General features: G+C 28.5%; 3 protein-coding genes across 12 annotated transcripts in view; 1 reads left to right on the top strand and 2 right to left on the bottom strand.

Annotated features, from left to right (window-relative positions):
- Window positions 1-741: 741 nt before the first annotated feature.
- Window positions 742-1,908, bottom strand: LOC122498649. The gene is made up of 2 exons (XM_043606489.1): window positions 1,702-1,908; window positions 742-1,086 (listed from the first exon to the last, which is right to left on the bottom strand). The coding sequence occupies exons 1-2, from the start codon at window positions 1,729-1,731 to the stop codon at window positions 820-822; spliced, it is 297 nt and encodes a 98-aa protein (XP_043462424.1). The 5' UTR covers window positions 1,732-1,908; the 3' UTR covers window positions 742-819.
- Window positions 1,909-8,528: 6,620 nt separating this feature from the next.
- Window positions 8,529-14,391, top strand: LOC122498648. Its single transcript, XM_043606488.1, has 3 exons — window positions 8,529-8,804; window positions 9,497-9,648; window positions 14,004-14,391. The coding sequence occupies exons 2-3, from the start codon at window positions 9,511-9,513 to the stop codon at window positions 14,181-14,183; spliced, it is 318 nt and encodes a 105-aa protein (XP_043462423.1). The 5' UTR covers window positions 8,529-8,804; window positions 9,497-9,510; the 3' UTR covers window positions 14,184-14,391.
- A 5,996-nt stretch (window positions 14,392-20,387) lies between these two features.
- Window positions 20,388-22,978, bottom strand: part of LOC122498645 (KH domain-containing, RNA-binding, signal transduction-associated protein 2-like) — a 114,330-nt gene continuing 111,739 nt past the window's right edge. For 3 of the 10 annotated variants that reach the window (XM_043606484.1, XM_043606482.1, XM_043606483.1), the window contains one exon: window positions 20,388-21,969. In XM_043606484.1, the coding sequence (XP_043462419.1) occupies window positions 21,867-21,969 (103 nt within the window). In that variant the 3' untranslated portion in view covers window positions 20,388-21,866. The remainder of the gene's footprint in view (window positions 21,970-22,978) is intronic. The other 7 variants (XM_043606480.1, XM_043606478.1, XM_043606479.1 and 4 more) reach the window with 3 other exon arrangements.

The following is a 22,978-nucleotide window of genomic DNA, read 5'->3' as shown; positions in this document are numbered from 1 at the left end:
CAGTTTTTGCACGCTTAACCCCCTAAGCCCTTTGTGCGTAGCCCTTTTTTCACAATAGAATCGCGGGTCTATTGTTACGAGTTTCGGGTTTCTAACCTAATTTTTATTGCTCAAAAGTTTTTCATTTTTAAAATTTCAATATTGTTAGATGAATTCTAAGTCGATGAAAAACAAGTATAATGTTTAAATAAATATGAATATAAACAAATAAAAAGATTTCCCTTTAATTTTATGACGGTCAGTTGACCTTTTTCCAGGTAAAAAAGGGTGTCGACTTTGTATAAAAAACCTGACTACTTTTGAAGCTTTCTGATTAATCATGACTCAAGCCTGACGTTCTCTGGCTGCAATCGTAACAAATGCAGCCTAAAATCATCAGAGATTCTGACTTAATTTCTGTCGTTTTGTGATTTTATTTTTAGTAGGGTTGACAATTGTTTCGTGAAAAATTCTGTGAAAATTCAACTAGAAAGAACTTTAAATATAATCATTAGAAGATTATGCAAAGGTAGAGAAATCTTCGTAGAATATAAATAAATTTTTCAAAAAATTCAAACCTGATAGAATAGCAATAAAAAATTAATGTAAATAATGAATCTCATGATGGAAACACGTGAAGTGGTCCCTTTCAGGAGAATCACTCACATACAATTTTTTATAGTCAGTTTTGGAATTCTGGATGTTCATTTAATTTATGTAACAATTTTAAAAATTTAAGTAATGTACAGACAGAAGTGGAATTTTATTTACATAGTTGAATGGATTGTATAAAAAATAGTATTAAAATGTGTAAAATTGTATAAAAAATAGTAAAAATTTCTAAACTTTTCCGAAAAACATAGAATAAATTCCAAATAAGAGAAAACAAATGAATATTAAACTTGCAGCAACCATAAAAGATTGGCTATTTTTGCGTCGTAATCGCTTTAGAATATCTTCGTTCTTTTTTAAAACTTCTTGTACTTTTTCTAATTCATGTTCTAATTTCTCACGTTCATCGATTGTCAGTAATTTGCTGTGAAGCTTTTTCTGAATTTTATCAACTCGGTCCCAAGTATCTTTTATAATCTCTTGACTTTGTTGTATCTGCAAAAAAAATAATAGGTACAATAATGATTTTATGTTCGGTATATAGAGGTAAATGTTTCGATTAATAAATAAAATCCTATTTTAGATTGTAATACTTCTGCATATATTTCATATAAATAAAGTATTTAAAAAAATTAAAAATCATAATTTAATTTTTAAATTTAAATCTTCCTGTAAGTTGATCGAGTCGTTCAGTAGAAATTAACGGATTTTTTTAATAAAAAAAAGAAGTACATTGTTTGTAAAGAATTATAAATTTATTAAATTAAAGTACGTTAATGTAACATAATGTGCAGAATGAAATATAATAAACTTTATAAATAAATTTACTTTTTCGCTTGGAGTTCAAGATACGTTTTAGTATTTTTACATTAAAATTTAAAATAATGTTTGTTAAAATTTGTTTTTGATAGGCTTACTTTCATGTTATAATTTATGTTTAAATATAATTATATTTTTTTATATTATATTTATGTTTTAATTTATTATAACATGTTATAATTTAGAAAGATTAGATTTAGAGCTTATAAATTTCTGAAAAAACTTTGCACGTAAAATAATTGTATTTTATAATAATAAGTATTTTGATGAATATTGTACGGAATTAATTACCTTTTCCATTACACTAGATGTCTCAGTCATTTTGTTAAAAGAGTTTTTCACAACAAAATATTCGTCTAATTTGTGGCTTATCCTTCACTTCATACTACTTGTTCATGTAAATAAGTATATTATTGTTTTTTAAAATTTAAAAACCTCCAATATGGAATTTAGGGAATAGAAATTAGGCTGCTTAAGTTCATCGATATTTGCGAGTTCGAGATATGACGTCAGATAGCTGGAGGGACGACCAAAAGCCGATACTACGGAAAACAGAAGACTGCACGGTTACGGAAGCATGTACGGTTCACAAGCGTCTCGGACGCAAGTGTACGGAAGCTTCTACGCGCCACCATGCGGCACTCACTCGTGTTGTGCGGCACGTAGAGAGGAACCGGCCTGTTCGTAAGTTCCTTGATGCGTGCCTCCCTACGTGCCTAGTAGCGTTCCTAGTTGTAGCAGAAGAATTTTGAAAATATTTTGTTACTGAGTATTTTATTTATGAAATTGGAATAAATCTAATGAATTATGTTTTATTAATATTATTTCAAGTCTTTTATTTTGCATATATTGTCATTGGTTTGCTCGAAAATTACAAAATTTCAATTTAATACCTTGACATAAACATAACCGCAAAGTAAAAAGTGATTATTTTGAATAGCAAATAAAACTATATAATTTAAATTTATTTCAACAATATCAATTGCAATGTTTCTTGTAATTAAGATGTTTTGTTTGTATTTAAAGTCGATCTCTGTAATTATAATTAAGAAAATTTTAAGGTTTTGGGGTTTTGGTAATTTTCTATAAAAAATGAAAATTAGGTACAGTAGGTTTCAATTATGCCTTCTTAGTTTGAACGTGTCGCACTCATATGTTTCCATGGGAATTATTGCATGGTAGAAGTTAAATATTTTTTTAACGTATTCGCTCAAGCAAAAATATTTTCTATTTTAATTAGCATTTTGGAAAAAAATTTGATATTACACGTGTATCTTGCACTATTTTGGGGTATATAAGCCGCCATATTGAATAAGCCACGCCCCTATGTCAATTCCCAGCGGAGTTATATATAAAATTGATTTTTTACTGATTATGACAATGAATATAATAGGCTTATTTTTCATTGTATACTGCCAAAAATACTTTATCATAGGTTGTATAATTATTTGAATAAAATATTTTGTTAAAAATTTAAATTTCATTTACATTTATAACCATTCAGAATTTTTAGTCTATTTTAGATCAACGCACAATAGGTTCGCGAACGTGAACCATGAGATAGAAAAAGATAAAAGTATATTTCTGTCCTTTTCTAACTCATGCTTTGCGTTCGTGAACGATGTTCGCGAAGCAGTTGTTCTTAGGCCTTATGAGCTAAGAATAACATAGAAAGTAAACTCACTGCTTTAGGCTGGAGTCCCATGACAGCGTTTTGCGTTGCGTTTTGTAACTAGGCCATGAGTATGAGAGAGACAGAGATATATGTTTGCTCTATTTGCACTCATGGCCTAGTTACAAAACGCAACGCAAAACGCTGCCATGGGACTGCGGCCTTAGGCTGGAGTCCCATGGCAGCGTTTTGCGTTGCGTTTTGTAACTAGGCCATGAGTGCAAATATAGCAAACACATATCTTCATCTCTCTCACACTCATTGCCTAGTTACAAAACGCAACGCAAAACGGTGCCATGGGACTCCACCCTTAGGGTGCGATCCCATGTGAGCAGAATACGTCGACCAAAAGCAGAAAATCATCAGAGTGAAAAGAACAACAATATCTATATATCTCTTTTGCACTCATGATTTTCTGCTTTCGGTCGACATATTCTGTTCACATGGGATCTCACCCTTCGGGTGAAGTCCCATGGCAGCGTATTGCGTTGCGTTTTGTAACTAGGCCATACAAAAGCGCCTACGCGCCACGAGGCAAAGAGAGGAAACCTGTTTCTGCTAATGTCGTTTTAGCTTGTGAAACATATAGGAACACGTTCAATGGTTCGCTGGTTCGGTGGTTCGATGATGTGATTGTTACTAAATAAAAAATTTAAAATAAGAAATAAAAATAAACCAAATTAATTTAAATTGACAATTTTAATGTAATAAAATACTTTTTAGGTATTATTTATAACAGATATTAATTACGAGGTAAATTAGATGCTTAAAAAAAATCATATATTTTGAGGTTATAAAATGTGTTATGAAAAAGTAATGGAAAAAGGTCAACATTAGGCCTTAAATGTGATAACATTTTATAACCTCAAAATATATGATTTTTAAAGCACCTAATTTACCTCGTAATTAATATCTGTTATAAATAATACCTAAAAAATATTTTATTACATTAAAATTGTCAATTTCAATTAATTTGGTTCATTTCTATTTCTTATTTTAAATTTTTTATTTAGTAACAATCACATCATCGAACCACCGAACCAGCGAACCATCAAACGTGTTCCTATGTTTCACAAGCTAAAACGACGGTAGCAGAAACAGGTTTCTTCTCTTTGCCTCGTGGCGCGTAGGCGCTTCCGTAAGGCCATGAGTGTGAGAGAGATGGAGATATACGTTCACTATATTTGCACTCATTGCCTAGTTACAAAACGCAACGCAAAACGCTGTCAAGGGACTCCAGGCTCAATAAAATTCTAAGGGCGGTATTCATAGTCCCAACTTAAGCAAGGACTTAAGCTTTGCTTGATCAAGTCGGTCTTATTCGAATGAGTCAAGCTTAAGACCATATGTGACTGTCCACGAGAAAACACGGCTTAGCTCCCAAACGTGAATTTCACAGGGCGAGCGATTGAAGTACTACGATTGAAGTTAACTACGCTTGACATACCCATCTTTAAAACGATATATTGTCGAAAGTAATTGATATTTTTAACTTTTGACTTTTGCATTTGAAAAAGCAACATAAAATCTGTCGATTACCTTAAAAAACTCAAATTGATTTTTTGGACCTAAGCCGTGTTTTGTCGTGGACAGACACATATGTATTCATAGTCAAAAATAAGCAACTGCTTGGTAAAGGAAATACACCTTAAGAATTGCTTGACCAAGCAAATGCTTAAAGGCCTAAGCACAACTGTTCGATTTCGGGAGACGGTTTCGGGATATGGGCTTCCTAACCTCAAAATATATGTAAATCTTACATATCCCGAAACCGAACCAGTTGTGCTTAGGCCAGATCAGAGATGCCAACGACCGTCCCCAAACGCAACTGCGCTTGCGCTACAACAAATGCTCTTATTGGTAAAATAAAACTTGTCCATTAGAATGCATTATATATAAAACATTTTAAATAAACGCGCTTTTTCTAACCAATAAGAGCATTTTTGTAGCGCAAGCGCAGTTGCGTTTGGGGACGGTCGTTGGCATCTCTGCTTAAGATGATCTTATTGAGCGTTCGGCTTTTTCCGTCAATATTCTCTTGTATCTACCAATAAGCGATGGTAGATAGCTTATATTCATTAGAAAAAATGACGCTAATGCACATCAAATATCTGATAAGGGAGAGGAGGGGGGGTCAAAAAACTTAAAAATATACAAAATATTTTAATATTTTTAGGAAAAAAGTTATAAAGTAAAAGGAAACAAGAAATGACAACCACCCAGTAAAAAAAAAACTAATTCAAATGAATTGAAATGAATTAACATTTTTGGTAGGCTCCAATTCGTATTTGTCACAAAGCGGGATTCACTCAAGCTCTTTGTATATTCAATTGAATTTAATTCAATATGTACCAATTTGTCCAAACGAATTCGCATTCGAAAGAAATGGCCAAGGAATGCATTGAATTCGTGCTAACGAATTGAAAAAAAATTAAAGGCTTAAAATTTGTCCAGTGAATTGGTACGGATAGAAGGTTCGGAAGTTCAATACAGTTTCACGAATTCAGGAAAATTGCATCATGGCTCCAATTCGTATTTGTCACAAAGCGGGATTCACGAAAGCTCTTTGTGAATTCTTTTTAATTCATTTCAATTAGTTTTCGTTTACTGGGCAGAATGATGAAAAATTGAAATATTCTTATTCCTGACGAAACATTATATTTAGATTCTAAATTTTTCTGTATTAAAAAATAGAAATGTTTTTTTTGCAACTCTTTATAAACAAAATCTTATTTTTTCTAAACCAATGAACCAAGAGTGCATATACAAAAGGGGTGAAACAATTAACTTTCATTTGGAACTAAAATTTTTAAAAATAGTATTTTTTAATAATGATTTATTATTAACAGTTTTATTTCCTCATAGGGTGTCGATTTCCTTAGAATCAATTATTTTTACAAATTTTCAAGTGTATAGCGTATATAAATATTTCAACATGGGGAACAAATTCTCCGGATGTATGTGCGTGGATGCATATCGAAAAGTTTTTTCAACATTTCGATGAAAAAAAAATACTTTTTATTTCTCGTGAAAATTTTATAAATTTTGAACCTTTTTTTTAAATTATTAAATTTTAATTATTATTAAATTGTTTTTAATCAAAAATCTTTTCATTTTTATTATAAACATTTATAAAAAGACAATAAGTAATTGCTTAAGTCATTTAAAACGTTGACTTAAAATCATAACCTCAATTCGTTCAAATAAGATCATCTTATTTGACTATGAATACTTGGCATTCTTAAGATGGGACTATGCATCTCAAAATCGAAGCATTTACTTTGTCAAGCATATGCTTAAGTTGCGGCTTAAAGGTACCGTCCCATGACGGCGTTAAAGCGTCGGCGTAAAGCAGAAATCGTGCGATAGAAAGAGATGAACAGATATAACGTTCTCACTCTCTCACATGGTTTACGCTTCACGCCGACGCTTTCACGCCATCATGGGACGGTACCTTATGCTGGTTCCACATATACAAAACGCGCGCGTATCGCGTAGAAGCGTAAGGCTTGCGTATGCGTATAGTATATAGAGTCGGTTCTACAATGGGCACGTCGGACGTGGACGTCTGACGTACCGTGCTGACGTCACCCATTTGAATAGCATGGGTGACGTCAGCACGGCACGTCCGACGACCACGTCCGACGTGCCCATTGTAGAACCGACTTAGTATACTATACGCATACGCAAGCCTTACGCGTCTACGCGATACGCGCGCGTTTTGTATATGTGGAACCAGCATTAAGGCAATGCTTATTGCGCGACTATGAATCTAGGTGGCAGCTTAAGTCGCTGCTTAAGAAATAAGTATCGACTATGAATACCGCCCTAACTTTTGAAATTTTTACCAAAATGAGACGTCTCCAGGGGGTGCTACTCTCTGTACCAAAAACATAAGTTCGAATGCTCATTATGCCGAATTTACAATTTAGAAATGACCAGATACGCGAATCCTCAATAACCTAAATTGTATATTGAATGAAATTCAAAAGTAGGGAATAATCATTTGATATATTCTGCATATGGAGAATATTATTTTAAACTAATTCTTTTTTTCCACAATTTGAAATTATTGCAATTTTTATTTTTGGAATTTCCACTTTACCTACATTTTAATAGATCGAAACGTAAAATATCAGAATTGACATTTAATTGAAATATGATGGAGAATAAATATATATTCACTGAATAAAAAGATTAAATAATTATTAAATGTTTGAATTTAATAAAAACATATTGTTCAAAAGTTACAGTGCGAATTGTACAGAATATATATTAATAAGAAATATAATTTGGCAGAATGTCGATTCGATCGATTTTATATTTGCAAGAAATTCAATTTGACAGAATATCAATTTATAAGAAACACGTTTTCGTAGAACTTTAACTTGTCAGAATTGTAATTTTGTAGAATATTAATATTGGCAAATCTAATTTTGGTAGAAATCTGCTTTATCAGAATGATCACATGTTCGAATCCTCAAAAGTTAGAATTCCATTTTTACCGAAAATGGATTCCACATAAATATTTGGCGCAAATTTTAAAATTCTGATTTCTGATTGGTCGATTTTAAAATTTGCGCCAAATATTTATGTGGAATCCATTTTCGGTAAAAATGGAATTCTAACTTTTGAGGATTCGAACATGTGATCATTCTGATAAAGCAGATTTCTACCAAAATTAGATTTGCCAATATTAATATTCTACAAAATTACAATTCTGACAAGTTAAAGTTCTACGAAAACGTGTTTCTTATAAATTGATATTCTGTCAAATTGAATTTCTTGCAAATATAAAATCGATCGAATCGACATTCTGCCAAATTATATTTCTTATTAATATATATTCTGTACAATTCGCACTGTAACTTTTGAACAATATGTTTTTATTAAATTCAAACATTTAATAATTATTTAATCTTTTTATTCAGTGAATATATATTTATTCTCCATCATATTTCAATTAAATGTCAATTCTGATATTTTACGTTTCGATCTATTAAAATGTAGGTAAAGTGGAAATTCCAAAAATAAAAATTGCAATAATTTCAAATTGTGGAAAAAAAGAATTAGTTTAAAATAATATTCTCCATATGCAGAATATATCAAATGATTATTCCCTACTTTTGAATTTCATTCAATATACAATTTAGGTTATTGAGGATTCGCGTATCTGGTCATTTCTAAATTGTAAATTCGGCATAATGAGCATTCGAACTTATGTTTTTGGTACAGAGGGTAGCACCCCGTCTCCAGCCACTGGATCTCTCTCACACGCATGGCCTAGTTACAAAACGCAACGCAAAACGGTGCCATGGGACTCCACCCTTACCTTATTATTTACCAATTGTGAACGTAACCGCAATGACGGACTGGAGCGATGATAGATTCACCTTTACGCTTCCTGATCATATGGATTACATCCTACCTGAACAACCTTGTGTATTTATCCATGCTCAGATGTAAACAGTTTTCCTAACCTAAAGTGTCAAATAATAAAATGTAATGTTTATTCTTAATAATTTTAATGCTATTTTTCCTTTAGAATAAATTTCACAAAAATTTGTTTTTCTTTGAAGAAATATGAGAAGACGTTGATCTTTCTCATCATCATATTTATTTCCATGCAGTTCAAACAGATATTTAACTTCATTCACAAAGAAGATATTTTATTGGAAAAAGCAATAATTGAATGAAAACCTTTTTACATTTGTTATCTTAGGTTAGTAAAAATATCTATTTATAATATTAGTTTTTTAAAAACAACATGTTCTGTTTGTTGCTTTAATTTATATAATTTTAATTTATTTACATTTACAAGTTTTATTTACATATTTATTTATAATTTACATAAATTCTTATGTAATTTTTGTTTGAATTATGCAGACTATTTTTTAAACTTTTTTCCTGTTTGTAACTAACACTAAACCCTTATTTTTTTATCTAATTACAAATTTTCATTCAATGGAATTATTATTTTATGAAATTTAATTATAGGTTCATTCTTATTTAACCAAATTTTACTTTAATTTAATTTTCATTTTCTTATATTTATCAAAATTGTCATTTACCTGAGTTTGCATTTAGATTGAATTTTATTTTTGATCAAATTTTTATTTGACGGAATTGTTTCTTGAATTTTTGAATTCAACCACTTTGCATATGATGAAAATTCTAATTTAAAAGTATTTTTTACATTGAATTTGTATTTTTACTGTTACCCAATTTTTATTTAATATATTTTACATTTTGAAGAATTTTTTTTCTGTTGATTTTTCATGTAACCTAGTTGCCATTTGCAATTTTTTTTTGTATTATTTTTATTTCAAGAAAAACAATCGAAAAATACTATTTAGTCGTTTTATTATTTGTATTAATTTATTATTAACTACTATTAATTATTCTTATTTATAGGGGATTTGTACGTTATGGCTTCCGCTTCAAGTACAAGTGCTCGTAGTTTATTTATCGAATCAAAGATGCGATTAGCAGACAGAGTTCAAGTTAATGTTAATAATATTGCATCTTTAGCGAGACAAATACAAAGAGCATCTAGAAGTAGTGAAGTACGTATATATTTCATGAAATGTTAAAAACCTTATATGTCCTATATTTAAAATTTTTATTTTTTCGTTGAGGTTCGAATATAAAATTTTTTATTTATAAATATTTTCTCATATTTACCTCTAAATATTTTTTGAAACCATAATTGAAAATTTAATAATTATTGAGATTTTGGTCTTTATTCAGGGCTCCAACTAGTGAAAGTATTTAAAAATACGAACTTTACAAATGAACTTTTCATTTTACTTAAATCTAGAAAATAAATTTTTCATAACCATAAAACATGAAGATATCGATAACTCCGAGTCTTCGACTCGGAGCGATCGATCTCTTCATGTTTTATAATAATTAAAGATGATTGAGTAATAAAATCATTTTCAATTATTATTCTCAAGAATTTTTAACTAAAATTCTGATTTAAATCGAATTATTATTAATAATTTCCGGAAAAGTTCTTTGTCAATTTTTAAATCCATTTGTTTAGAATATTCAATTTTACGAAATTTCAATTATTAGTCAATTCTTCAATTAAATATATATTAGAAAATAAAAACTTTAAATAATTTTTAAAGAAAATCCACAATTGAGGCTCCGGATCTTAAAAGGGCACACGCGCGAACACACGGCAAATAATTTGGCCCCTGGAGATAAAATTTTGAAGTTGTTCAAAATGAATTTTAAATTATTGTTTCTTATACAGAATTTCAAGGCGAAACTTTTTTTTTAATAAAAATTTTTTATATAATTTCTCGTTTTCACGTAAATTGAAAAAACGTGATTTTTTAAGTTAAGAAATTTTAATGAATTTTTGACTTCAACTCGTGACTACTTCGTTAAATATTAATATTTTTCCACAAAATTTACACACAATATTCTTCAAACTATTCCAAGAGTGAAACAATATTTGGAAATTTAAAAAAAAATTGTATGTCAAAGTAAATAATTATTTAAATAATTTTGTCGGAAAAATGATTCTCCTATTTTCAATTGAAAAAGTTGAGTGACGAATTTTCGTTTTCGGAAAACTTTCAGCGACAAAAATGTTCATTAATATGTTAGGAAGTTTTTTGGAAAATATCTCGCCATTTGATAATAAATTAAAGACAATAGAGCAATTTTAACATCGTCGCGCTCTGCTGTAAAATTGCGGCGTGGCGGCACACGTGTAGCATGGCCGCCATTACAAGACCAATGTATATATAGTTAGACATTGTTTACGTTTACAGCAGAGCGCGACGATGTTAAAATTGCTCTATTGTCTTTAATTTATTATTAAATAGCGAGATATTTTCCAAAAAACTTCCTAACATATTAATGAACATTTTTGTCGCTGAAAGTTTTCCGAAAACGAAAATTCGTCACTCAACTTTTTCAATTGAAAATAGGAGAATCATTTTTCCGACAAAATTATTTAAATAATTATTTGCTTTGACATACAATTTTTTTTTTAAATTTCCAAATATTGTTTCACTCTTGGAATAGTTTGAAGAATATTGTGTGTAAATTTCGTGGAAAAATATTAATATTTAATGAAGTAGTCACGAGTTGAAGTCAAAAATTCATTAAAATTTCTTAACTCAAAAAATCACGTTTTTTTCAATTTACGTGAAAACGAGAAATTATATAAAAAATTTTTATTAGAAAAAAAGTTTCGCCTTGAAATTCTGTACAAGAAACAATAATTTAAAATTCATTTTGAACAACTTCAAAATTTTATCTCCAGGGGCCAAATTATTTGCCGTGTGTTCGCGCGTGTGCCCTTTTAAGATCCGGAGCCTCAATTAAACTTTTTCATCAAAATTAATTTCAAAATTAAATTATTTCTTAAAATTAATGCTATATTGCTTTTAATATTCAATTATTATCGAAAATTTTAACTGAAATTCAATTTTTAAATAAATTTTTATTATAAAATTCGACTAAAATTTAATTATTTAAATAAAAAATAAATAATTTGAATGTTTCTTAAAATTCAATTCATATAAAGAATTTTATAAACAAAATTTTAAATAATTGGATTCTTTTGACAAATTTTAATAAAATTTTTAAGAATAATTACATTTTTCGAGGAATTCGATTAAATTTGTATTAAAAATAATTCAATCCCTAAGAAGAATTTTATTAATTTTAAACAATTTTTAATTTTCGGGAAGAATATTATTTCTCTTAAAAATAATTGATTTTCTGCAATAATTTGAAACTTTTCCAAAATTAAATTTTTTTCGTGTTTTTAACTAAAATTCTTCAATGAATGCATTATTTTTGAAAAAGTTCTTTGAGAATTTTCCAATTCATTTTTAATTAATTTAATAATAATAATAATAATAATAATAATAATAATAATAATAATAATAATAATAATAATAATAATAATAATAATAATAATAATAATAATAATTAGAAATAATAATAATAATAATAATAATAATAAACTAATTCTAAAATTCAATTTCACAAAATTTCAATTATTCGTAAATTCTTCAATATTAAATACCTATATATTAGAAAATAAAAACTTGAATTAATTTTAAAAAAATCCGACATTAAACTTTCTCAAAAAAATGAATTTAGATTTTCAAAGATTTTAATTTGAAACCTTTTCTAAATTCATTAATTTCTAAAAATTTACGCTCTAATGCTTTGAATATTCAATTATAATACACACTCAAAAAAAAGTTTTACTTTCAGCCTCTTTTTGAGACTGAATTTAAGTTGTAAATGGAGTCAGCCCCGTTAAACAAGGACATACTTATGTAAAATACATGGGGTGAATTTAAGGTGTAAACGGAGTCAGACTTTTTTTCCTGTGTATAAAATTTTAACTGAAATCCATTTTTAAATCAATTTTTATTAGATAAATCTTCTAGAAGTCAATGATTTAAATACAAAAAAAGCAATTTATTTAATGTTTACATGTTTCTTAAAATTGAATTCTCATAAAGAATTTTATCAATAAATTTTTAAATAATTGAATTCTCTTGATGAATTTCAATAAAATTTTTAAGAATAATTAAATTTTTCGAGGAATTGGATTAAAATTGTATTAAAAATAATTGAAATTCTGCAAATAAGTTTTATTATTTATGAAAATAATTGAATTTCTAAAAAGAATTTTATTATTTACGAAAATAATTGATTCCCTGTAAAAATTTTATTATTTTATAAAATTATTTAAAGGTTTAAGTAGAATTTTATGAAATTTTTTTTAAATAATTGAATTTTGGAAAATTTTATTAAAATAGATATTAAAAATCATTGAGGAAACTTTTAAAAATAATTGAAATTTTTCTAAAATTCTCCAAATTATAGCGAACAATTTACGAACTTTTCGTCTTTTCTCAATCAAATTATAGACTTTACGGACATTTTTTCAAAAAAACTGACTTCAAAGAAAATTTACGGACCTTTACGGGATTTACGGACCTAGTTCGAGCCCTGCTTTATTTTAATTTATTAGGAATAAAGTAGTTCTCTTATAAACTTATTATTTTATTATTTGAGTTAAAAAATTTCTTTTAATTTCGTGGTCGAAAGTTCAATTTAAATTGTATAATTTCTGTTCATCTTATTTCAATTCTCATAAATGATTTTAACAAAAATCTGTTTTAAATCTTTTATTTTTATTTTCATTTCTATTTTTCTAAAGTATTATGTTTACAATAATATCACAGGCACACAAAAAAATTTGTTCTGATCTAGGGGTCTGACTATAGATTAACATCAAATTACGATTAATTTAATTTGGTATTACAACTTGATAACATTTTAAAATACCAGGTTTTAAAAAAATTAATTAAAAAAATTTGAACCGAAAATTTGTCATAATTATTTATATTTGGGTGATTCTCCTGAAAGGGACTACTTTACGTGTCTCCGATCTGAGGTTCATTATTTGTATTAATTTCTTATTGATATTCGCTAAAATTTGAATTTTTTGAAAAATTTATATTCCACGAAGATTTATCTATTTTTTCATAATTTTCTAATGCTTATATTAAAAGGTTTTCTTAGTTTAAAAAAATGTTTAATTTTATCTTCAACTTTTGGTAGAATATCATACGTAATATGTATATAAATATAATTATATTTTAACATCATTAAATAATTTCAACAGTATTTCAAGATTGAACCTAAAAATATTATTTACTTTACATTGTAATATTTTTAAATTTAAAAAAACGGGAATTTTTCATTAATTATTGATCAATTTATTTCTGAAGCCTTTTTCATGTTTTTTAGGCGTTATATAATACATATAAATAAAAATTCATTTTATTAGAGGAAAAAACTAGAAATTTTAGTGAACATTTTGCCAATTTGAATATTTCTTTATATTTTCTATTCATTCCATTTTTAGATCTTGATGCATTCAGTAAAAAGTTTTACGCAGCAGGAACACGGCTTAGAAAATTCAACAAATAATTTAAAAAAGTTATCGCTTATTACGACTCACTTTGAATACCAATTGGATGCTATTGATCGAAGTTGTGCGAAACTGGAGGAAGTCACTGAACAAGTGAGAGCAATGCAACGCTGATCTAAATTTATTCGTCCTTTGTTTTTGTTGTTGTTTTTGTTTCTTTATTTATTGTTAGTTAAACTTATTTTTCATAAACTTTAATTTATCTTCGTTATTTGTTATATGTTCTTTGTAAATAATTATATATTTTTGTATGCTTTCCATTATATATTTCTTTTACAATATTTGTAAACACTAAATTATATAATAAACGTGAATTGAGTTATATTAGTCTTTAAAAAGGAACCCTTTTTCCTTACATATTCCTTAAAGATTTGTGGCAGATTTAATTAAGACGAAGCCTTAGAGTAAGTCATTTTTACTGCTGGTAAATACCCTATTAATTCAACAGAATAATTTTTTTTAAATTTCAAAATTTATTTCAATATTAGTCAATTTTGGAAATTATTAAAAAATATTGATCTACATTGTAAAATGTACACTAGCTTTGTATACGTATATTGGGAGAAAAAAAATTTATTTTCGTGATTTAACACCTATATATTATTTTTAATGTTGACTAAGTTGTCTCTGGATGATTCGGTGATAAATCGGTCTCTGAAGAGCGTCACAACAGTGTACATGCAGACTGCTCGAGCGGAGAATACTGCTGATCAGACGAATGACCTTCTGTCTGTATTCCTGGATTGATCATCGATTAGTAATGTTTGAAAGCAAGATTTGTATTCATTGTTTAATGTCTGTAGTGTGTGACGGTAATTGATTACATAAGGTCCTTCTCTGAGAAAGCACATTTTACTCATTCATGATATTCTTAGTAAAAAATTATTAAAAATAATAAAAATATTACAGACCATAAGTCATAACCGTTCTTATGTATTTAAAAAAGTGATACTATTCAAACCGCTATAAAAATCTCTACAAAATGTTTTCAAATTGTTGGTCGAGGTATCGATCATTGTTGTCGCGAAATTATATTTTCCGCAGAAAGTTTAAACAATTTCAAAGTAAACAACGAAATGACTTCAAATGGAATGAAAAAATTGACAAACTTTATCAGATGTAACGCTGGAATGAAATTAGAACCACATTACGCAAAGCAGTTATCTGAAAAAATGAAGTCTTTAAGTGAATATTACAAAACTGACCGACAGATTAGCTCAGTCGGATAGATGCCTCGCTTGGCGGTCGTTTATGGACCAAGGGTATAGTACCCTTGGTTCGCGCCCATTTGGCTTGGTATTTTTCCGGCATGTGAGACAATCTGAGCGGGAGGTTTGACGGCGAGGTATAATGATGTGCACCGTCGATTATTGTTCGGTACACACCATTAGAACTCGACTGTCGATAAACCGGTTGTACTCAGGAGAGGTTTTCTACAGTTTCCCTCTCCACTGGCGAGAAAACCCATTAGACGGGTGGTCCAGGCAAATGCGAGTACTCCTAATTTTCAAGTCGCTCTGTAGGCGCAAAACTTAGTATTAGAAAAATGTATATAAGAAATATTATGTAAGAGAAAATGTAAACACACTTGTATAGCTAGATAAGCTTAAGACGGGTGTATAAACCAAATAAATAACAGGGATGCCAGCAGGCGGAGGATTTTCGATCCCACCACGCCGCCACTTTTACCCCCACTATACCTACCGGCGAAGGAAACGGAGAATACACGGCAATGATAGCCTTTTTCTGTTATAAAGGTGAATACTAACCTAAACTGGGCATAATGTGTGCTGAAACTGTTCTGACAAATTTTCAATGTCGGTCAATGAGCTTGGATTCGACTGCATATTTTTCAAACGTTCACGCCGCAATTGCTTAGTAAGATTTTCTCGATTTGGAACTTGTGACAAAATACCAGACGAAACTGTGTGCAACGCCGTTCGTAACAGTTGAGCAGGAGAAGCTTCTGGGTATTCGGCAGCCCTTCTTTTTAATGATGACACTAATTTTTCTGCATTCACTCCCTCCTAATTTGCTGCATGATTTTCGTGCTTTGATTTTTCAGGCCCTTTTATAACATTAATTACATTTCCGTCAGATTCAGTAATAGCACGAGCCGCACATGCCGGATATCGCCGACACCTCCAAAAAATGCGTCCATTTTTTCTGAATGTTTCTGATACAAAAATCCTTCAATGTGTAAAAGGATGAATTGGGAAATGTGTCCACCAACGCCACAACAATCATATATTATTAATATCAATATTATCAATTTCGTGAAAATAATGACAAAAACATTTTTGACTCGATTTCGAAACTTTTACAAAAAGGAATAGTATAAAAATGCACACCTACAAAAGATCAATTTATATCAAGATATTTTTTTGAATCTAAAATCAGACGGAACTTGTAGATTTATTCTCAATCGCAAAAAATTAAATAAATTCATTCAGACAACCCAATTTAAACTTGAGGACTATAGAACGGCTATTGGCGCCTCATAGATTCTGACGGTCTTGTGGCAACTTTAGATTTACATGACGTTTTCAATCTAGTTTCCGTACATAAGTCTCATAGAAAATTTAAGATTTGAATTCCACAATTAATTGTATGAGTTTACCTGTTTGCCTTTCGGTATATGTTCAGCTCTTCATGTGTTTCCAAAAATCATGAAACCGGTTATCTCAAATTTTACAATTACGGCATCATTTTAAAGAAATGAAAGTAAAACAACAAATGAAGACCTAAAAATAAGTGAAGACTTAAACAGGCGCAAAATTAAAATTTTTTTTGTTTTATAAATGTGATAATTTTGGATCGTGATAGGGGGACTGCGACTTGATCTTTTCGGAGGGACGCACGTATAATTTAAATCGAACTTTACAAAAGGTATGTTCGTTCAATTTAACAAATGTTGCTTCATATAAAATACAATTGACATATGTTAAATTTAGCATAAATATTATTTGACATCACAAATAAATTAATAATTAAATGAATTAAATATTCTTTTATCATTAAAAAGAGGAAAAATTAATTACCAACAATAAAAGAAAATTAAATTAAATAAACAAAAAAATCTCGTTGCCATGACGCGATTTGAAAAAAAAATCTCGAAAATCTGGTTGACATGATATCTTCAGACAGAACAGACGGAATCAAAAAATTCAAACAGATTATTAAAATATAGGTAAGTGGTTACAGCCAGAACTAAAATAAAAAAATTTCATTGAAAAATAACAAAATGTCGGACTTTTTACTTTTTTAAACCTTCTTTTGCAACTAAAATTGTTTAAAAAACAGGTTAAAAATTATAATTTTAGTTCAGGCTGTAACCACATACCTATATTTTAATGATCCGTTTGAATTTTTTGATTCCGTCTGTTCTGACTGGAGATATCATGTCAACCAGATTTTCAAGATTTTTTTTCAAGTCGTCATTCTTCAAAATACGTGCAAAAGACCCAGACTGCCCCCTTAATGGTCCTTATAACAATGAAAGACGACCACTCACATTTTTCTCCGTTCAAGTGACAAATTCAAATCAAATTTTCAATACAGCACCTTACCCAACAACTTCCATCAATGAACCTCGAATTTCATCAAGCGTTTCCGACAACATTGTTATCCATGCACAGTTCCTCAGAAATTTTTTTATTTCTGTTTTATTTGCAGGTGGAGCAGCTTGTGAAATTGCTTGAATGGGTTGTTCTTGAGGTTCATTATATTCCGAGCAAACATTATGGCCTAGATATTAAAGATATGTTTATTCGAAGAAACACTTATAAACGGAGCTTGTTAATCCATGTATTTGAGACCTCGGATCGAAGAACTCGACCGCCGCGCGGTCTAAAGGGATCATGGCAGATCCATAATCACAGAAAGTGATTAAATATGCAATAAATCATTTTATAATGTAAATCTAGATGCACTGTTTGTAATTATGAATGCTCTTGGGCGAAATGCATAAAATCGCGTAGAAAACCGTATGGCTCCATTGAGTCAGGAACTATATAGACTATAATAATATCTCACGACCATTTTGGCTCGCACCTCAATAATAGTTCTGTGGTAGTAAACAAAGAACTTGAATTGAAAAATTTTGAATTCGCTGGAGAGACTCTTGCGGACGTATGGAGCAAATTGGTAATTGTCGGGTATCCAGTAGTCTTACAATATGTCAAGCCAGAATGTTTTGCTGAAAAACTAAATATTGTATCACCCAAATGGTACAATTTACATGAGCAGTAGAGTCAATACTTTCTGTAGGTTTTGAATTATAATACTTGAATCACAAATTATATGTTGTTTCTGATTTCTAAGAAAGAGAGAATAAATCAGTAACTTATAACGTCTTAAGGATGCTAGATAGTCAAATTATTTTCTAACTAATGGGATTTTCTAGTCAGTCTACATGCCACCAGGACCCTTGTTGGATTTAGGTAAATTATATTAGATATTATGTGTAAATATCCACATATATTTGAAGAATTTTATTATTTACAATTTTTAACGTCAAATTTAAAAATGGAAAGTCAAATCACAGACTGAGAAAGGAGTACGATGTCAACAGTTTTACAATCTCGACTATTTTAAAAATTAAGGAAAACTTAAAACATGTTTTGAAGATTTAAATGCTTTTGGCGGTAATGTACAACGAAAAAGAGCCAACAAACCGGAATGTGAAATTCTAAAAACGGTCGTCTATGGTTGGTTATGCCAGAAAAGGACCATCGGAGAGCCAGTGAGTGGTCTAATTCTACAGGAAAAAGCTAGGATTTTCCATTCAACTTTAAGACCAAAGACATGAGTGTAAGGTAAGTGATGGCTCGTTGTCTAGATTTAAAGAAAGGTAAAATCTTCGTACTCTTCAACCAAAAGGAGAGAAAGCCTCAGCTGATACCGTAGGAAGCCAGAACATAGTCTCAGAATTTGATCAATTTCTTGAAAACAACCATTACGAACTTGATAATGATTATTATGTTGATGAGACTGGGCTCAGTACAGTGATTGAGATAACATTTTTTAATTTAAATTCAAACTCCTTAGTTCTTAAACATCTAAATCTTAAACGTTATCAAATCAAAGTCAACCAAGTTCATAGGCATTTTTAACAAAATCTTCAGATCCCTCAAAATCTATTTCACTTGAAGACAGTAAATTATACGATGAAGAAATTAGCGAAGCTTCACACTTGTCGACGAGTAAGAATAACGAGTTTTTTGTTTATTGCTTTGATATCCAATTTAATTGTATTGTAGTATTATTTTTTGTAACGGTCCCTGAAGTTGACATCGATCCTCAGCATCGAAAAATATTTTTTTACGAAACCCAAAAAAATCACTCAATTTTTCTGACTTATACTACCTCTTCACTGAGAAATATTATTAAATATTAATATTTTATTATATTATTATTAATATTAATATTATTATTTAAATATTAATATTTAAATATTAAGGTAAGGAAGGCTCAAAAAATTTAAAAATGAAGAAATGATAATCAAAAAATGTTGGGGGAGGATTTGATGATACTTCGACTAAATTTCAAAGCTCAATAATTTCAAATATTATCCCTCTGAGAAACAGTGAACATCGCAAATCGTCTTTTTCTAAAGACGTTCTTAGAAAAGCTTTGTCAACTGCTTGTTTATAGATATTTTCGGATAAAAAATTACTGAATTTTACTAAAATGAAACTTAATAATGTAATAATTTATTTGAATAAATTTACTCTATCTAAATTTCCAAAAAAATACAAAGTAATGTTTTTCTTTACACTTTAAACCTTAACTCTTCCTTAAAGTGTAATTTTCTGAAATTAGTAGAACGACTAAAAATTTTATGAATTTAAATGTTAGACTCGATTTAACAACTTGGCTTAAACTCGTCACGATTAACGAAATGCTAAAAAAATTCGAAAAGGTTTTAAGTTTTTTACACACTTTTAATAGTTAGCTCTATTTATTAAGACCTAAAATAAAATGGTAAATTTCATAGTCACAGATGAGAATAAGAAATAAAAATAATGAATAGAAAAATGAATTTTGTTGAATTTATGAATAGAATTTCAAATTACTTTCTAATTAAAAATTACATAGGTTTTCAATATTTGTTTTATCAGTTATTATCTGGAGAATTTGTTTTTTAAAAAAAAGGTCAATATTTAACGGGTTTTGATATAAACTATTTGATCTTGTATTTTTTATAATAGTTCAGTGCATTTCATCTATAAATAAATGAAACCTTCATTATTTGATTTATAATAATAAATTTAGTAATTAACAATAGTTTTAACAAAAAATGTTTGTTTTAATTTTCAGTCGCAATGATACAATAGTCGTGTCACAAACAGAACTTTGTTATATTTAGACATAAGCTTATACCTATATTAATTATATACATACAAGCTATTATAATACTACCTGTTTTTATGGAATTTTGGATTTCTTTCGTATATTACTTTTGTTTTAATTTCGTTGTATATAGTGAAAAGATTATCATTTTCTAAAATGAATATTTTTACTTTAGTACATCTTAAGAATAAATTTTTTCTTTGCATGAAGAATAAATTCAAGTAGACATTGAAAATTAATTTTTTAATTGAAAACATATTGTGCTTTTATGGCCATATGAGTGAGTTATTTAAAAAATCATTTATTATTTACTAAATTTTCGGACAAGATATTTAAAGATATGTAAGATCTGACAATTCTTACAGATAAAAGGAAATTAGCTCTAACGCTTTTAAGATTCGATATAATATCCTGTAGATTAACATAACATAAAATAATTTAGATCATTATTATTATTATTATTATTATTATTATAAAACTTAATGTCTACAATTTTCTGTATCTCTTTGTAGAATAAAGAGATGCAAGGAAAAATCAATAATTGAAATTTATCAAAATAATTAGTATAATTATCTTACTACAAAACTGTAAAAATTTCTTTCTTTCTAAAATAAATATAATCAACTTAAAAACAACAAATAAATAATACTTACTGTAAAAGAAAGTTTCTAAATTTATTAATATTATAAATATTTGAAGTTTTTAGCATATATAGTAGGAATAAAAGGCATTAAAGAATTTTATTAACTTAGCATTTATCGTATCCATGTTATATTGTTAACTTTTTCGAGAAATCAAATTAAAATTTATAAAGAATCAAAATTGATTATTTAATAAGTGTAGTTAACCCTAGACTGCCTTAGTTATTTTAGTACCCCCAGTCAAATTTAAATTATATAATTTTTTGGCTACTTTTTGAGCATTTAATTTTTTGACTACATTCTTTAAGATATTAAATAAGAAAAAAGTCCATTCTCTGTCTTATTATAAAACAAAGAAATCATTTTCTCTAGGATAATTACCCTAAAGTTAAAGAAGTTTATTTTTAATTTATATTACATGATTTTTTATTGGAATGTATTCTATTTTCTATAGACTTTTATATTATATCTTGCAAAAGATAGTGAGCACTATGAGAATTTAGGCATACAAATTTATAATTAATAAGATTATGAAACGCCTTTTACTTATATTATATATGATTTTAAACTTTAAACATTCATAATAAAGTTGATTATTGATTAAATAAATAATACAGACAATTTTATTTTTAACAAAAGAAATAAATTATTATCTACTTTAGTTTATTTTCTATTATATAATTATTAAAATAAAAATTTTAACGTTGATAAAATTGTTAATATGTGAGTTTCTTTATATAAACATTTTCATAAACAATTAACTATTCTCTTAGTGTTTTGTCTTTTAGATGAAGCTATTTCTTCACGCTATATGAACATTCTGAACGTGATGTTGATTAATTCCTGCCATGAAATCCTCGCGAAGAATTGGAACCACTGTCGCCCCTGCAGCTGCTCTCCTAAAACAGTAATTTTAGAAATACTCTTTCAAATTAATTTGTAAGTTAATAGAATATAATACTAGCATACTACAATACTATAATATACGTAATTCTACGTAAGATTTACCTATGACCCTCTAAAGCAAGTGTTTATCGTGAATTTGTGTATTTTGGGAAGAAAATTTCTTTGTCTATCTTTTATCGCAAATGAGCAGGCTTCTTTTCACATAAATATAAAAAAAAAATCTTGCAGATAATGAAAGCTTAATTGTATGCGATTTTGCAGAAAATTATGTCTTCATAATTCAAAATTTAGTTCTTGGATTTCACTTGAATAATAATCAAGCTACAATATTATAATATAATATAAAATATTATATTATTACAATATTACAATCAAAGAAATAATTTCGTAGACCATAAAACCTTGATTATTATTTCAGATTGCTTAAAACATGACGCTATTGCTGTTTTCGTTTTTCTTCAAGCATTCAATGAATATATTTCTAAAAATCACGTAAACATTCGCAAATGTATGTTTCTCAGAAGGAGCACTTCAACAGTTTAAAAATATTAAACATTTTGCGAATGTTTATTATCATCAACAAGATTTTCAACGTTCGGCAATTTGGCATTTCCACGAAACAGCCCAAGGAAAGGGCCTTGTGATGGAGCTGGTGGAACATTAAAAAGAATGTCACGAAGAGCTAGTATGCAAATGCGTTGATCCTCAAGGTGATTTTTTGTTAAAAATGAAAAAATACTCTTCTTCTGACGACTTCGAAGTAGTAAGTTTCATTCAATCTGAAACCAAACGTTCAACTAAATCTAAACGTCAAACTAAACGGAAATTGTAATTGATCTGCGTTTTCTAACAAAATAACGAGTTTTAATGTGTAAACCTTTTTAGGTTAAAAGTTGTAACTTTCAGTATTATTAGTTGTAATACACAGAAATGTAATAAATTTGAAGTTAAAAAATGTAAAACTAAATCTAAACGTCCAACTAAACGGAAATTGTAATTGATCTGCGT

This window comes from Leptopilina heterotoma, unplaced genomic scaffold, assembly GCF_015476425.1.
Source record: "Leptopilina heterotoma isolate Lh14 unplaced genomic scaffold, ASM1547642v1 Lhet_156, whole genome shotgun sequence".
Classification (NCBI taxonomy): Eukaryota; Metazoa; Arthropoda; class Insecta; order Hymenoptera; family Figitidae; genus Leptopilina; species Leptopilina heterotoma.
Note: the sequence above shows the minus strand (reverse complement) of the source record. Positions and strands in the feature narration are given on the sequence as shown.

Excerpts from the sequence above, each read along its gene's own strand:
- LOC122498648 (XM_043606488.1), top strand. The coding sequence starts at position 9,511 with ATGGCTTCCGCTTCAAGTACAAGTGCTCGTAGTTTATTTATCGAATCA. Across the intron at positions 9,649-14,003 it reads GAGCATCTAGAAGTAGTGAA|ATCTTGATGCATTCAGTAAA; the intron begins GTACGTATATAT and ends TTCCATTTTTAG.
- LOC122498649 (XM_043606489.1), bottom strand. The coding sequence starts at position 1,731 with ATGACTGAGACATCTAGTGTAATGGAAAAG. Across the intron at positions 1,087-1,701 it reads CATCTAGTGTAATGGAAAAG|ATACAACAAAGTCAAGAGAT; the intron begins GTAATTAATTCC and ends TTTTTTTTGCAG.